Here is a 16119-nt window from a genome sequence, read left to right on the forward strand (position 1 = left end):
AGAAAACCCCACGTGGTCACGTGGAGAACGTGCAAACTCCAGTCCAGACAGCACCCGTAGTCTTACATTGACGACTGCTTTGGGGCCACCTCCTGCACCTACACACAACTGACTGACTTCATCCACTTCACCACCATCTTCCATCCGGCACTCCAATACACCTGGACCATTTCCGACACCTCCCTACCATTCCTTGACCTCACCATCTCCATCGCAGGGGACAGACTTCCGACCGACATACACTACAAACCAGGAAAAGGGGAGATGCAGCGAGACCTGGGTGTCATGGTACACCAGTCATTGAAAGTAGGCATGCAGGTGCAGCAGGCAGTGAAGAAAGCGAATGGTATGTTAGTTTTCATAGCAAAAGGATTTGAGTACAGGAGCAGGGAGGTCTACTGCAGTTGTACAGGGTCTTGGTGTGACCACACCTGGAGTATTGCGTACAGTTTTGGTCTCCAAATCTGAGGAAGGACATTATTGCCATAGAGGGAGTGCAGAGAAGGTTCACCAGACTGATTCTTGGGCTGTCAGGACTGTCTTATGAAGAAAGACTGGATAGACTTGGTTTATACTCTCTAGAATTTAGGAGATTGAGAGGGGATCTTATAGAAACTTACAAAATTCTTAAGGGGTTGGACAGGCTAGATGCAGGAAGATTGCTCCCGATGTTGGGGAAGTCCAGGACAAGGGGTCACAGCTTAAGGATGAGGGGGAAATCCTTTAAAACCGAGATGAGAAGAACTTTTTTCACACAGAGAGTGGTGAATCTCTGGAACTCTCTGCCACAGAGGGTAGTCGAGGCCAGTTCATTGGCTATATTTAAGAGGGAGTTAGATGTGGCCCTTGTGGCTAAGGGGATCAGAGGGTATGGAGAGAAGGCAGGTACGGGATACTGAGTAGGATGATCAGCCATGATCATATTGAATGGCGGTGCAGGCTCGAAGGGCCGAATGGCCTACTCCTGCACCTAATTTCTATGTTTCTATGTCTTACAGCGCCTGAGATCCAACTTCCAAATGAAACAGTGAAGACTCTGAAGTCAAAGGAACACTTTTCTTTTTAACCAAGATAAAACCACCTTAAACCGATCCCATTTCCTCAATCCCCACTCCACCAGTATTTAAAAGGCAAAGGTACACAAAATTGCTGGAGAAACTCAGCGGGTGCAGCAGCATTTATGGAGCGAAGGAAATAGGCGACGTTTCGGGCCGAAACCCTTCTTCATACTGATGGGGGGTGAGGGGGGGAAAGGAAGGATAAAGGGAGGAGGAGGAGCCCGAGGGCGGGGTGATGGGAGGAGACAGCTCGAGGGTTAAGGAAGGGGAGGAGACAGCAAGGGCTAGCAAAATTGGGAGAATTCAACGTTCATGCCATCAGAACGCAAGCTGCCCAGGCGGAATATGAGGTGCTGTTCCTCCAATTTCCGGTGTTGCTCACTCTGGCAATGGAGGAGACCCAGGACAGAGAGGTCGGATTGGGAATGGGGGGGGGAGTTCAGGTAGGTTATTGCGGACTGAGCAGAGGTGTTCGGTGAAACGGTCGCCCAACCTCCGCTTAGTCTCCCCGATGTAAATCAGCTGACATCTAGAGCAGCGGATGCAGTAGATGAGGTTGGAGGAGATACAGGTGAATCTTTGTCGCACCTGGAACGACTGCTTGGGTCCTTGAATGGAGTCGAGGGGGGAGGTGAAGGGACAGGTGTTGCATTTCTTGCGGTTGCAACGGAAAGTGCCCGGGGAGGGGGTGGTACAGGAGGGAAGGGAAGAATTGACAAGTGAGTTGCGGAGGGAGCGGTCTTTGCAGACGGCAGACATAGGGGGAGATGGGAAGATGCGGCGAGTGGTGGGGTCATGTTGGAGGTGGCGGAAATGGCGGAGGATTATGTGTTGTATTTGCCGGCTGGTGGGGTGAAAGGTGAGGACTAGAGGGACTCTGCCCTTGTTGCGAGTGCGGGGATGGGGAGAGAGAGCAGTGTTGTGTGGTATGAAAGAGACCCTGGTGCGAGCCTCATCTATGGTGGCGGAGGGGTTTCCCCGTTCCCTGAAGAACAAGGACATTTCCGATGCCCTGTTATGCAATGTCTCATCCTGGGAACAGATGCGGCGTAGGCGGAGGAATTGGGAGTAGGGGATGGAGTCTTTACAGGGGGAAGGGTGGGAAGACGTGTAGTCCAGATAGCCATGTGAGTCACTTGGTTTGTAGTGTATGTCGGTCAGAAGTCTCCTCTCTAATTCTCCTCCTCTCTCCGGAGAAAGTTTCACAACCTCCTCTCTAACTCTCCTCAACTCTGTCTTATCGCTGTTGAGTTTGAGGAAATTATGTTGCATCCGGGTTTTTATGGCCGACAAACAGGTGTTGATATGGGAGAGGGGGGGTTGTGGGGCGATTTGGTGCCAAGGTAGATCTGGGTGTCATCAGCGTAACAGTGGGAGTCCAGATTGAAGTGGCGGAGTATCTGACCAAGGGGGAGGATGTAGATGATGAAGAGGAGGGGGCCGAGTACGGAGCCTTGGGGAACGCCTTGAGTGACTGTGGCTGTAGCAGAGGTGTGGTTGTGGAGAGAGATGAAGTGGGAACTGGCCTCAACTACCTTCTGTGGCAGAGAATTCCACAGATTCACCACCCCCTGTGTGAAAAATGTTTTTCTCATCTCGGTCCTAAAATACTTCTCCCTTATCCTTAAACTGTGACCCCGTGTTCTGGACTTCCCCAACATCGGGAACAATCTTCCTGCATCTAGCCTGTCCAACCCCTTAAGAATTTTGTAAGTTTCTATAAGATCCCCCCTCAATCTTCTAAATTCTAGCGAGTACAAGCTGAGTCTATCCAGTCTTTCTTCATATGAAAATCCTGCCATCCCAGGAATCCCTCAGTCTGGTGAACCTTCTCTGTACTCCCTCTATGGCAAATCAAGGCTAATCAAAGATAGTCCGGGGGTCGCAATGAGGTAGATGGTAGCCCAGGACCACTCTCAAGTTTCTTGGTAGGATGGTTCAGTTGCCTGGTAGCAGCTGGGAGGAAACTGTCCCTGAATCTGGACCTGTGTGTTTTCTACACTTCTATGATGGACAGGATGAAGATTGTTCTGATTTTAAAAAGATATCAAACAGCTTGACGTTACCCCCAGAACATTTTTCCTCCTCTTTTCATTGAGAAACTGACTTGTGGACAAAATTGTCCCATTATTGCCAGCTACCCAAAAATGAGCTTGACTATTGGCAGGCGATTTGTTTGCTGGGAAGGGAATGAAGGCATCAACGTTTTAAGGCTGATCGCAGACACACACAGTTTGTTGGTGGATATGCTTGAACTGTGAGTAGGAATGGTAACTTGGCATCACTTTCTCTGTCCTAAAGGAAGACACTGTTTAGATTAGTTTAGAGATACAGCACGGAAACAGGCCCTTCGGCCCACATAGTCCGCGCCGGCCAGCGATCCCCGTACACTAGCACTATCCTATATGCTGGGGACAATTTACAATTCTCACGGAAGCCAATTAAGTGACAAACCTGCACACCTTTGGGGTGTGGGAGGAAACCGGAGCACCCGGATAAAACCCACTCGTTCACGGGGAGAACGGGAATACTCCGTGCAGACAGCACCTGTCGTCAGGATCGAACCTGGGTCTCTGCCGCTGTGATGCAGCAACTCTACCGTGCCGCTGCCGTGTGTTGTAATCACAGTCGAGATTGTACATGACATTCTTGCCATAGAGGGAGTACAGAGAAGGTTCACCAGACTGATTCCTGGGATATCAGGACTTTCATATAAAGAAAGACTGGATAGACTCGGCTTGGATTCGCTAGAATTTAGAAGATTGAGGTGGGATCTTATAGAAACTTACAAAATTCTTAAGGGGGTTGGACAGGCTAGATGCAGGAAGATTGTTCCCGATGTTGGGGAAGTCCAGAACAAGAGGTCACAGTTTAAGGATAAGGGGGAAACCTTTTAGGACCGAGATGAGAAAAACATTTTTCACACAGAGAGTGGTGAATCTCTGGAATTCTCTGCCACAGAAGGTAGTTGAGGCCACAGTTCATTGGCTATATTTAAGAGGGAGTTAGATGTGGACCTTGTGGCTGAAGGTATCAGGGGGTATGGAGAGAAGGCAGGTACAGGATACTGAGTTCGATGATCAGCCATGATCATTCTGAATGGCGGTGCAGGCTTGAAGGGCTGAATGGCCTACTCCTGCACCTATTTTCTATGTTTCTATCACAGAACCGCCACTTCAAAGTGTACAATCAGTACAGGTAGTAAATGTTTGCAGTAATGACTCTCTCTGATAGCACGTTGACATTATAGGCACAAATTCGGAAACAGACACATTAAGTACTTAGGTACACAAAAAAGCTGGAGAAACTCAGCGGGTGCAGCAGCATCTATGGAGCGAAGGAAATAGGCAACGTTTCGGGCCGAAACCCTTCTTCAGACCGCATTACTTACTCTGAGCCTTGAGAATCGTCCTCGTTCTTGGAATTTTCTGCCTCTTTTATAGCTTTACTTGCAGGCCTGAGCTGCATGGCAGCTATCTGTAACGTGAGGGAACTAATGTTCATCTTCGGGGCCGAGAGAGAGGACCGCTTCTTAGTTTGGTCGGTTACTTGTTGCAAGCCAGCGGGCCCTGGAACACCGACGGGGCTTTGATTCTGGATGCGTACATTGGTGGACAAAACACCAACCGGCGTTTTATTGCCACTAGCCACGGCATTCTCTTTAATCGCACTGCTTTCTTTAACCAGAGGTTCCAAATTACAATTCGCGTACACGTACTCAGACTTGAAGGCTGTGAGATTGGGCGATGCTCTTTTGAATATTCCCCCAGTACCGTTGTACAGTCCATTTTGAAGTTGAATACCATGGGAAGACAAGCCTTCAGTTTCTTTTGAAAAAGTCACACATCGCTCGTGCAGATTGTTCTTTGGAAGGCGGTCTTCTGATAATCTTTTCACCGCTTCGTTAAATTTTATTTCTGGATCACCGGGAATGCTCCTGGTGAGCTTGATCGCACTCTTCAAGTTACCGTAGGAATGTTCGCTCTGATGAGAGCCTTTAACCTCCACGTTACCGTGAATAGGGCTTCCGGCTAGACCCCTGGCGCTGCTGCCGTTGTGTTTAGCCAAGTTTTCCATGTCTCCAAACTCATTGGTGCCATTCGTAAGAGCGGTTTTGGAGCCCTTGTCCAATTTCTGGTACAAAGGCACTTTGGCACTGGTCGGCCTCATGAATGCGTTCGTGTTTAGCAGCGGCTTGCGACACAGCGATGTAGGTTTCCCCCCGTGACCCGGGTTATTTTTGACCGCGGGCACTGCGTTGCCGCCCGCGCTGTGAGAATTATTGTGCTGAGAAATCGGAGAAATGGCACTGTCGCAAGAGATCGCTCGGGAAGGGATGGAATGGATGAACCCATTAACGTACGAAATTGGCGTTGTTCTATTTCCAAGCCCGCCGAGCCGCGAGCCGAGGGACTCGAGTTTCTGGTAGGATCTGTAGCCGTGACTAGTTCGATCATGAATCGAGGAGGACTCAAAAGGGCTGACCAATACGTTAGAATGGAAACTGTTGTGGAAACCTGGCATTATTACCCTGCTCTTACCTCCCACCACAGAAGGATAGGGTTGAGAGGCAACGCGGTGGGTTGGGCTGGAGCAAGTGTTTGGTTTCCTGACAGGTACAATCACATTGTAACAATCCCATTCCCATAGTGGATGCTGGGCAACAGAATAAGATGGCCTGCTCTCCTGTGTTTGAACAATATTGAAGGATTTTGTGTTGAGGCTCAAAGTCTTGCAGTAGTTTTTGGAACAGGGGTCTGTAGAACACTCCTCACTCTTGGGCGAGGCCATGAACTGCCATTTTTTTTTTTACCACATAAGCAAACGCAATGGAGGCTGTGCAATTGGAAGACAACTGGATAAAAAAAATATCTTCACTGAACCTGAAAAACAAAAGTGAAACAGCAGCACTGAATAATGGATAAACAGCATTATCCCATCAACGGAGGCCCTACCAAGGAAGAACAACAAGGGAAGGACTTGGAACGTTATTTCGCCTTCCATCACAGTGAGGAATGTGTAGGAGTCACTGTGATGGATGTTCATGTTAAAATGTGTTTTTTGAGTCTGTTGCTTTTTTAATTGTATGACTGATCTGGCCAGTGAATTTCAAAGTCAAAATATCCTTCATTGTCATTCAGACCTTTTGGTCTGAACGAAATTTCGTTGCCTTGCAGTCATACATATAATGAAAATACCAAAAAACACACAATAAACACAAATTTAACATCCACCACAGTGAGTTCACCAGGCACCTCCTCACTGTGATGGAAGGCAAAAGTCTTAAGTCTTAAAGTCTTTGTCTCTTCCCTCCTTGTTCTCCCTCTGCGCTGAGGCGATCCAGGCCTCCGATGTTGTGACCCCGACTTTCACTACACCAATTGGTGTATGTGACAATAAATGAACTTCTGAACACTTCACATCTGAGCTTGGGGTAGGGATGAATTTCCATGGGAGAAACATTTAGGCAATTGAAAAACTGGGTTCCAGCACACGCGCTACTGCATTATGTACTTGTTTGGGTAATGCAATGCAAGTTGTATAATGCACGCAGTTTTCTTTATTACTGCAAACAAAAACACCAATCGGTCGGTCCTACAAGAAGTATGGTGAACATCCAAATGAATCAGTGAAGACTCTGAAGTCAAAGGAACACTTTTCTTTTTAACCAAGATAAAACCACCTTAAACCAATCCCATTTTCTCAATCCCCACTCCACCAGTATTTAAAAGGCAAAGGTACACAAAATTGCTGGAGAAACTCAGCGGGTGCAGCAGCATCTATGGAGCGAAGGAAATAGGCGACGTTTCGGGCCGAAACCCTTCTTCAGACTGATGGGGGGTGGGGGGGGGGGGGAGAAGGGAAGGAAAAGGGGAGGAGGAGGAACCCGAGGGCGGGCGGATGGGAGGGTGGGAGGAGACATCTAGAGGGTTAAGGAAGGGGAGGAGACAGCAAGGGCTAGCAAAATTGGGAGAATTCAATGTTAATGCCATCCGGACGCAAGGTCCCCAGGCGGAATATGAGGTGCTGTTCCTCCAATTTCCGCTGTTGCTCACTCTGGCAATGGAGGAGACCCAGGACAGAGAGGTCGGATTGGGAGTGGGAGGGGGATTACAGCAGAAATCAGCTGATTTACATCGGGGAGACTAAGCTTAGGTTGGGCGATCGTTTCGCCAAACGCCTCCGCTCAGTCCGCAATAACCAACTTGACCTCCCGGTGGCTCAGCACTTCAACTCCCCCTTCGACGGGCGTACGCAGCGTCTCGACACCGTACGCCGTGTCTTGACGGCGTACGTCACGCGCGAACTTCGCTCGAACTTCACGTCACTCACTCGACCTCCGCGCGGCCCCCGCTTCCGGTTTGGTCGCGCTTGTCGCATGCAGGTCACATGCTCATGGGACAGGCCCTTAACACTGCAAGAATTTAATTAGCCTAATTAAGTCAATTCAGTATTTATTTTTGAAAAAAAATTGTGGCTGGACTCCATGCAAACCTGCTGTATGGTTATGATAATCCCTAGCACTGCCTTATGTGGGATGTGCAGTATTTCACCTTGATTCTGTCCTTCCTCTGTTCCCAAATATCAGAGAGGGCCAACAAAGAACCACAATAACAAATGAACTAGGCTGATTTTAGTCATCCTTTAGTGGATAAGGGATAGCCTATGCAAATTGGAGAAACAGCACCTCATATTGTGTTGTTTACATCCCAGCAGTATGATTATTAATTTCTTTAACTTGCTTGCTTTCCCTCTCTCTCCATCCTTCCCCCACCCTAGTTCTCCGACTAGATTAACTGTCCCCCTGATTAATTTTACCTATTGTATGCCTCGTTGTCACCTTCTCCTCAGCTAACAATGAACCATTCTCCATTTCCTTATCATCGTCTGCTTTGATCTGTCGATTTTTCACCTCACCCGTCCACATCTCTGGACTCCCTCTCCACTGACTCCCATTCTGAAGAAAGGTCTCGACCCAAAATTAAATTAAAGGAATTAAATGTAACATCTCCAAGTCTGCAGATGACACAAAGCTGGGTGGCAGTGTGAGCTGCGAGGAGGATGCTATGAGGGTGCAGGGTGACTTGGATAGGTCGGGTGAGTGGGCAGATGCATGGCAGCTGCAGTATAATGTGGATAAATATGAGATTATCCACTTTGGTGGCAAGAACAAGAAGGCAGATTATTATCTGGAATGGTGTCAGATTAGGAAAAGGGGAAATGCAACTAGACCTTGGTGTCCATGTTTACCAGTCACTGACAATAAGCATGCAGGTACAGCTGGCAGTGAAGAAAGCAAGTGACATGGTGGCCTTCATAGCAAGAGGATTTGAGTATAGAAGGTCCTGCAGTTGTACAGGGCCCTGGTGAGACCACACCTGGAGTATTGTGTGCAGTTTTGGTCTCCGAATTTGAGGAAGGACATTCTTGCTATTAACGGAGTGCAGCGTAGATTCACCAGGTTAATTCCAGGGATGGCAGGACTGACATATGATGAAAGAATGGATCGACCGGGCTTATATTCACTGGAATTTAGAAGGATGAGAGATCTTATAGAAACATAAAATTCTTAAGGGATTGGACAGGCTAGAGCAGGTAAAATGTTCCAGATGTTGGTGGAGAATCAGGGATCACAGTTTAAGAATAAGGAGTGGGCCATTTAGGACTGAGATGAGGAAAACCGTTTTCACCCAGAGAGTTGTGAATCTGTGGAATACTGCAATATTGAATGGCGGTGCTGGCTCGAAGGGCCGAATGACCTACTCCTGCACCTATTTTCTATGTTTCTATGAAACGTCACCCATTCCTTTTCTGCAGTGATGCTGTCTGTCCTGCTGAGTTACTCCAGCATTTTGTGTTTCTCTTTAGGTTGTCTATGGATGTTATTTATAAATCTTGATAAATTTGACAAGTACCATATAGACTCAAGGTAGTGCTGGTTTTTGCACTTTGTTTGTCTATGAAGTTGGTAAGAACCACTGGGGATGTGCTGAAAAAGGAAGAGGAGGAGCCCGAGGGCTGAGGGAGAGCTGAGAAGGGGAGGAGACAGCAAGGGCTACCGGAAATTGGAGAATTCCATGTTTATGTCACTAGGGTGCAAACTGCCCAAGCAGAATATGAGGTGCTGCTCCTCCAATTTCCGGTGGTGCTCACTCTGGCCATGGAGGAGGCCTAGAACAGAGAGGTCGGATTTGGAATGGGAGGGGGAGTTGAAGTGCTGAGCCACCGGGAGTTCAGGTTGGTTAATGCGGACCAAGCAAAACCCCCAACTTTGACAACCCTATTCGTCTTGCATGCTGCCTGCAATTCCCTGGCATATTTGCTCTTAAAGGCTTGAATCTAAAAAGAATGTAAGTGACTGAAGTTAGGTCACAAGTAGGTCATGAACTCATTGAATAGCAGAATTGGTGGTAGGGTTGAATAGCCCAATACTGTAAAGCAAAACTTTGAACTAGTGCTTTCAACCGTAAACTAATTTTGGCAAGGAAAAAACTGCAGATGCTGTTTTAAATCGAAGGTAGGCACAAGATGCTGGAGTAACTCAGCGGGACAGGCAGCATCTCTGGAGAGAAGGAATGGGTGTATGGGTGTATGGGTGAATGAGAGAAAGGTTGAACAAGTTAGGGCTTTATTCTTTGGAGCGCAGAAGGTTAAGGGGGGACTTGATAGAGGTTTTTAAAATGATGAGAGGGATAGACAGAGTTGACGTGGAAAAGCTTTTCCCACTGAGAGTAGGGAAGATTCAAACAAGGGGACATGATATGAGAATTAAGGGACTGAAGTTTAGGGGTAACATGAGGGGGAACTTCTTTACTCAGAGAGTGGTAGCTGTGTGGAATGAGCTTCCAGTGAAGGTGGTGGAGGCAGGTTCGTTTTTATCATTTAAAAATAAATTGGATAGTTATATGGATGGGAAGGGAATGGAGGGTTATGGTCTGAGTGCAGGTATATGGGACTGGGGAGATTATGTGTTCGGCACGGACTAGAAGGGTCGAGATGGCCTGTTTCCGTGCTGTAATTGTTATATGGGTGATGTTTCGGGTCAACACCCTTCTTCAGACTGATGTCAGGGGGGTGGGTAGGTCAAAGATAGAATATAGTTGGAGACGGTGGGGGAACTGGGAAGGGGAGGGGATGGAACGAGAAAGCAATGGAGGAGGCCCAGGATAGAAAGGTCAGAGTGAGAATGGGAGTGGGAGTGGTAACTCTGCTCAGTCCATCTTAACATACCTGGTCTCCCAGTTGCTCAACATTTTAACACCCCCTTCCATTCCCACTCCGACCTTTCTGTCCTGGGCCTCCTCCATTTCAGAGAGAGGCCCAGCGCAAATTGGAGGAACAGCACCTCACATTTCGCTTGCGTAGTTTACACCCCAGTGGTATGAACATTGACATCTCTAACTTCAGATAGCCCTTGCTTTCTGTCTCAATCCCCTCCCCCTTCCCAGTTCTCCCACTAGTCTTATTGTCCACAACTACATTCTATCTTTGTTTCGGGACCAGCTCCGCACAACTCCATACGGCTCCGACGATCGAAGTGGGACCGGCCCCACGAGGCCGTATGGCTCAAGCGACCACGTTAGGTAGCGCTTGCCGCATGGAGTCGCATGCTGGTGGGACAGGCCCTTTAGTTTAGTTTAGTTAACAGATACAGCATGGAAACAGGCTCTTCAGCCCACCAATTACCACTGACCAGCGATCCCCGCACATTAACACTATCCTACATGTACTGGAGACAATATACATTTACCCCCAAGCAAATTAGCCGACAAACCTGTACGTGTTTGGAGTGTGGGAGGAAACCCGAGCACCCGGAGAAAACCCACGCAGGTCACGGGGAGAATGTACAAACTCTGTAAAGACAGCACCAGTAGTCAGGATGGAACCCGGGCCTCTAGCGCTGTAAGGCAGTAGCTCCACTGCTATGCCACTGTGCTGCCCAGCATTGGGTAAAATTCAGCAACTCCACATTTCCCATTTATAGACTTCAAAGAAGAAAACCACATTATAAAAACAAATGAGTACCATTACCAAATGAATGCACGATTAATGGGAAAGACCACAAAAGGATTTTGTTTTCTTTCATTACAACGCTGAACAGACAAAAACAAAAACAAAATACAATTGGGATAAAAACTCGGGACAAGCTGCTGACAAGAGTTTTTGCAGGGATTGGCTGCACAAAAGGGAATAAACGTTAATTATCAATTCCTTCGCTCCTTTCCTTGGCGGCACAGCGGTAGAGTTGCCACCTTACATTGCCAGAGATCCGGGTTCAATTCGGACTATGGGCGCTTGTCTGTACCTTCTCCCGTGACCTGCCTGGGTTTTCTCCAGGTGCTCTGCTTTACTTCCCCTCTCCAAAGACGTACAGGTTTGTGGGTTAATTGGCTTGGTATAATTGTAAATTGTCCCAAGGTCAAGAGTGTTTTATTGTCATATGTCCCAGATAGAACAATGAAATGCACACATACTCAAAAAACAAACAAACAATAGTAGTGCAATACTAATAATAATAATAGTCTATTGTAGTTCAGAGCTTATTTGGGGTTGTAGTGTTTAATAGCCTGATATTCCTGAACCAGGTTCAGGAATAGCTAATTCCCCACAGCCATCAGACTATTAAACTTGGCTCGGACAAAACTATGAACATTAATATCCCATTATCTGTTATTTGCACTTTATCAGTTTATTTATTCATGTGTGTATATATGTATATAATGGTATATGGACAATGCCTACTATGTTCTGTTGTGCTGAAGCAAAACAAGAATTTCATTGTCCTATCAGGGACACATGACAATAAACTGACTTGACTTGACTCGATGGCTGTAGGGAAGAAGATGTTTCTGAACCTGGACGTTACAGTTTTCAGGCTCCTGTACCTTCTTCCCGATGACAGTGGTGAAATGAGAGCGTGGCCAGGATGGTGTGGGTCTCTGATGAAGCTGGCTGCCTTTTTGAGGCAGCAACTCCGATAAATCCCCTTGATGTTGGGGAGGTCACAGCCGGTGATACACTAGGCAGTGTTCACAACTGTAGGAGAGTGTAAAATTGCAGGGACCACTGGTCAGCACAGACTCGGTGGGCTGAAGGGCTGGTTTTTGCGCTCTGTATCTCTGAACTAAACTAAACTAAATTAAACCTACACATTATTACAGCTTTGTGTGAGCAATATTAAGGTTAAGGGGGGACTTGATAGACGTCTTTAAAATGATGAGAGGGATAGACAGAGTTGACGTGGATAAGCTTTTTCCATTCAGAGAAGGGAAGATTCAAACAAGAGGACATGATTTGAGAATTAAGGGACAGATGTTTAGGGGTAACATGAGGGGAACTTCTTTACTCAGAGAGCGGTAGCTGTGTGCAATGAGCTCCCAGTGGCAGTGGTGGAGGCAGGTTCGATTTTATCATTTAAAAATAAATTGGACAGGTTTATGGACGGGACATGTCCATAATCTATATGGACATAGACTTTAATACGGCATTTAATACGGTCATCCCCACCAAGCTCACTACCAAACTCCACCAGCTAGGCCTCAGCTCGCCGATATGCGATTGGATCCTGAACTTTCTGACGGAGTGACCGCAGGCAGTGAGACTGGGCCCGCACCTGTCCTCCACTATCACCCTGAGCACCGGCACACCACAGGGCTGTGTATTGAGCCCTATGCTCTACTCCCTCTTCACACACGACTGTGTTCCTGCGTTCGACACCAACACCATCGTGAAGTTTGTAGACGACACAACAGTGATTGGGCTGATCACCAACGGTGATGAAACAAAATACAGAGCGGAGGTGCAGAACCTGGCGGACTGGTGCACAAGTAACAACTTGTCACTAAACACCTCCAAGACCAAGGAGCTGATTATTGACTTCAGGAGGTCCCATAATGGAGAATACGCCCCAATCTCCATCTACAGTGAAAGTGTGGAGAGAGTGTCCAGCTTTAAGTTTCTGGGCACTCACATTTCAGAGGACCTCACATGGTCCACCAACACCGCTGCACTGGTTCTGCACCTCTGCACTGGCACAGCAATGACTGTTCTTCCTGAGAACATTAAAAAAGACTGGTCTGCCCCAACAGCTGCTGACAACCTTCTACCGCTGCACCACAGAGAGCACATTAGCATATAGCTCTCTGTGTGGTATCTCAGCTGCACGGAGGCGGAGAGGAGAGCTCTTCAGCGCGTCGTCCACAGAGCGCAGAAGATTATTGGGACACAGCTACCAGCCTTGGAGGGCATCTACCACACACGGTGCCTCAGGAAGGCCGTCAGCATCCATAAAGACTCCTCACACCCTTGTAATGGACTGTTCGAACTACTTCCCTCCGGCAGACGTTACAAGGCCTTCTACGCACGAACCTCCAGACTCAGGAACAGCTTCATTCCCAGAGCTATAGCGGCTCTGAACCGGCCCTGCTGAGTGCCCCCCATCCCCCATGGACTGTCTCCCTCGGATGGTCACGTCGCACACACATCTGCACTTTAGTTTACATAAAAAAGCTGGAGAAACTCAGCGGGTGCAGCAGCATCTATGGAGCGAAGGAAATAGGCAACGTTTCGGGCCGAAACCCTTCTTCAGTCTGAAGAAGGGTTTCGGCCCGAAACGTTGCCTATTTCCTTCGCTCCATAGATGCTGCTGCACCTGCTGAGTTTCTCCAGCTTTTTTGTGTAACCTTCGATTCTCCAGCATCTGCAGTTCCTTCTTAAACTCTGCACTTTAGTTTGTTTGAATTGTTTTTACTATTTTACTGTTTTAATGTTCTTTTTACAAACCATGTTCTCGGGGTATCTAAATCTAAATTTTATTAATTATTTAAGTTATGACATCGGATGGAAGCTGCATACCAAATCTCGTTGCGCTTATGTGCAATGACAATAAAATATATTATTATTATTAATATTATGAAAGGAATGGAGGGTTCTGGTCTGAGTGCAGGTAGATGGGACGAGATGAGAGTAAGTGTTCGGCACGGACTAGAAGGGCCGAGATGGCCTGTTTCCATGCTGTAATTGTTATATGGTTATATGGCTCTACACTCCTTTGGGTCTTTAAAAGTTTTAAGACACTTGAATTTCAGATTCATTTAGTCACATTAATCACCAGGGCACAGCAAAATATTCCAATGCATAATAAAACAAACAATGGTATCAGCTCCATGGTGGCAGCCTGCCTCCTGTTAGAACAGGTCAAGCAGAGCGGGCAATGCATTTGTACCTTTAAGCACTGCAATTATGTAAGATTGCACAATACACGAGTCATTTTACAAAATGCATTACCCAGAATTTATTGACAGGTGATCATATGATAGCAGCTTAATAAAACACAGTTCTAGAAAGGTACAAATGATTGAGTTGTCACACAGGTATTGTTTTTTTTTTAAATTACAGCTAAGCAAAACTGGCAAATCAAATTATTGCCTGTTACTCAAGTGAATGGGGAAGGGCAATATCAGGTTTACTTGAAAGCATTAAGAACAATTGAAAACTCCAGCAGGATGTAATACCAGCTGTTCTTCATTGTTCAGAGTGAGTAGAGGTTAGTTAAAAATGTATAACCTGTAATCTTCTGCGAGCATATTACAGCAGTCATAATATTTGGAAGCTTCTATTAACTTCTGATTCAAACCCATAACATCTTTAATTATGCATTTATCAACACATGTGTTGTTCCTTTGAATTACCTAACTCTTGAATCTATGATTCCATGAGCTTCACTGCAAAAGATTCTCATTCAGCCGAACATCTCCATCGCTCAGCTCTGTGCTTCACCCTCCTTAATACAAACGCGTACATTTCAATAGACAATAGGTGCAGGAGTAGACTATTCGGCCCTTCGAGCCAGCACCGCCATTCACTGTGATCATGGCTGATCATCCACAATCAGCACCACTTCTCCCCATAACCCTTGACTCTGCTATCTTTAAGACCTCTATCTAATTCTTGAAATCATCCAGAGAATTGGCCTCCACTGCCTTCTGAGGCAGAGAATTCCATGGATTCACAACTCTCTGGGTGAAAACGTTTTTCTTCATCTCCGTGTGTAAAGTCCTGTTAACACTGCGTCATAGAACTTCATAATAAGTACTTTAATAAGAATACATACAGAGACCACAACGACAGGTACTGTAGAGGCTCAAAGTCGTAGCTCAAACTGAAAGTAGGATTGCTTACATTCCACATGATGGAAACCCGACACTGATTAAGGATCGGGTTCTAAATAGCAAGACCAGACATGGATCAAATCAGTAATAGTGATTGATCCACACTCCGTTCTAAATGGCCTAACCATTATTCTTAAACTGTGGCCCCTGGTTCTGGACTCCCCCAACATCGGGAACATGGTTCCTGCCTCTAGCGTGTCCAAACCCTTAATAATCTTATATGTTTCAATAAGATTCCCTCTCATCCTTCTAAATTCCAGTGTATACAAGCCCAGTCGCACCATTCTTTCAACATATGACAGTCCCGCCATCCCGGGAATTAACCTCCTGAACATACGCTGTACTCCCTCAATAGCAAGAATGTCCTTTCTCAGATTTGGAGACCAAAACTGCACACTATACTCCAGGTGTGGTCTCATTAGGGCCCTGTACAACTGCAGAAGGACCTCTTTGCTCCTATACTCCTCATGTTATGAAGGCCAATATATCATTAGCTTTCTCCACTGCCTGCTGTACCTGCATGCTTACTTTCAGTGACTGATGTACAAGGACACCCAGATCTCATTGTACTTCCCCTTTCCCAAACTTGACACCATTCAGATGATAATCTGCCTTCCTGTTCTTGCCACCAAAGTGGATAACCTCACACTTATCCACATTAAACTGCATCTGCCATGCATCTGCCCACTCACCCAACCTGTCCAAGTCACCCAGCATCCTCATAGCGTCCTCCTCAGAGTTCACACTGCCACCCAGCTTTGTGCCATCTGCAAATTTGCTAATTTTACTTTGAATCCCTTAATCTAAATCATTAATTTATATTGTAAATAGCTCCTGTCCCAGCACCGAGCCATGCAGTACCCCACTAGTCACTGCCTGCCATTCTGAAA

The 16119-nt window shown here is 46.7% G+C and overlaps 1 protein-coding gene across 2 annotated transcripts in view; it reads right to left on the reverse strand.

The window, feature by feature from the left end:
* Nucleotides 1–16119, reverse strand: part of ttll4 (tubulin tyrosine ligase-like family, member 4) — a 97154-nt gene that overhangs the window by 60534 nt on the left and 20501 nt on the right. For both annotated transcript variants that reach the window (XM_055638804.1, XM_055638803.1), the window contains exon 2: nucleotides 4450–5941. In XM_055638804.1, coding sequence (XP_055494779.1) covers nucleotides 4450–5849 — 1400 coding nt within the window. In that variant the 5' untranslated portion in view covers nucleotides 5850–5941. The remainder of the gene's footprint in view (nucleotides 1–4449; nucleotides 5942–16119) is intronic.

The sequence above is a fragment of the Leucoraja erinacea genome, chromosome 7 (assembly GCF_028641065.1).
Source record: "Leucoraja erinacea ecotype New England chromosome 7, Leri_hhj_1, whole genome shotgun sequence".
In the NCBI taxonomy this organism is placed as follows: Eukaryota; Metazoa; Chordata; class Chondrichthyes; order Rajiformes; family Rajidae; genus Leucoraja; species Leucoraja erinaceus.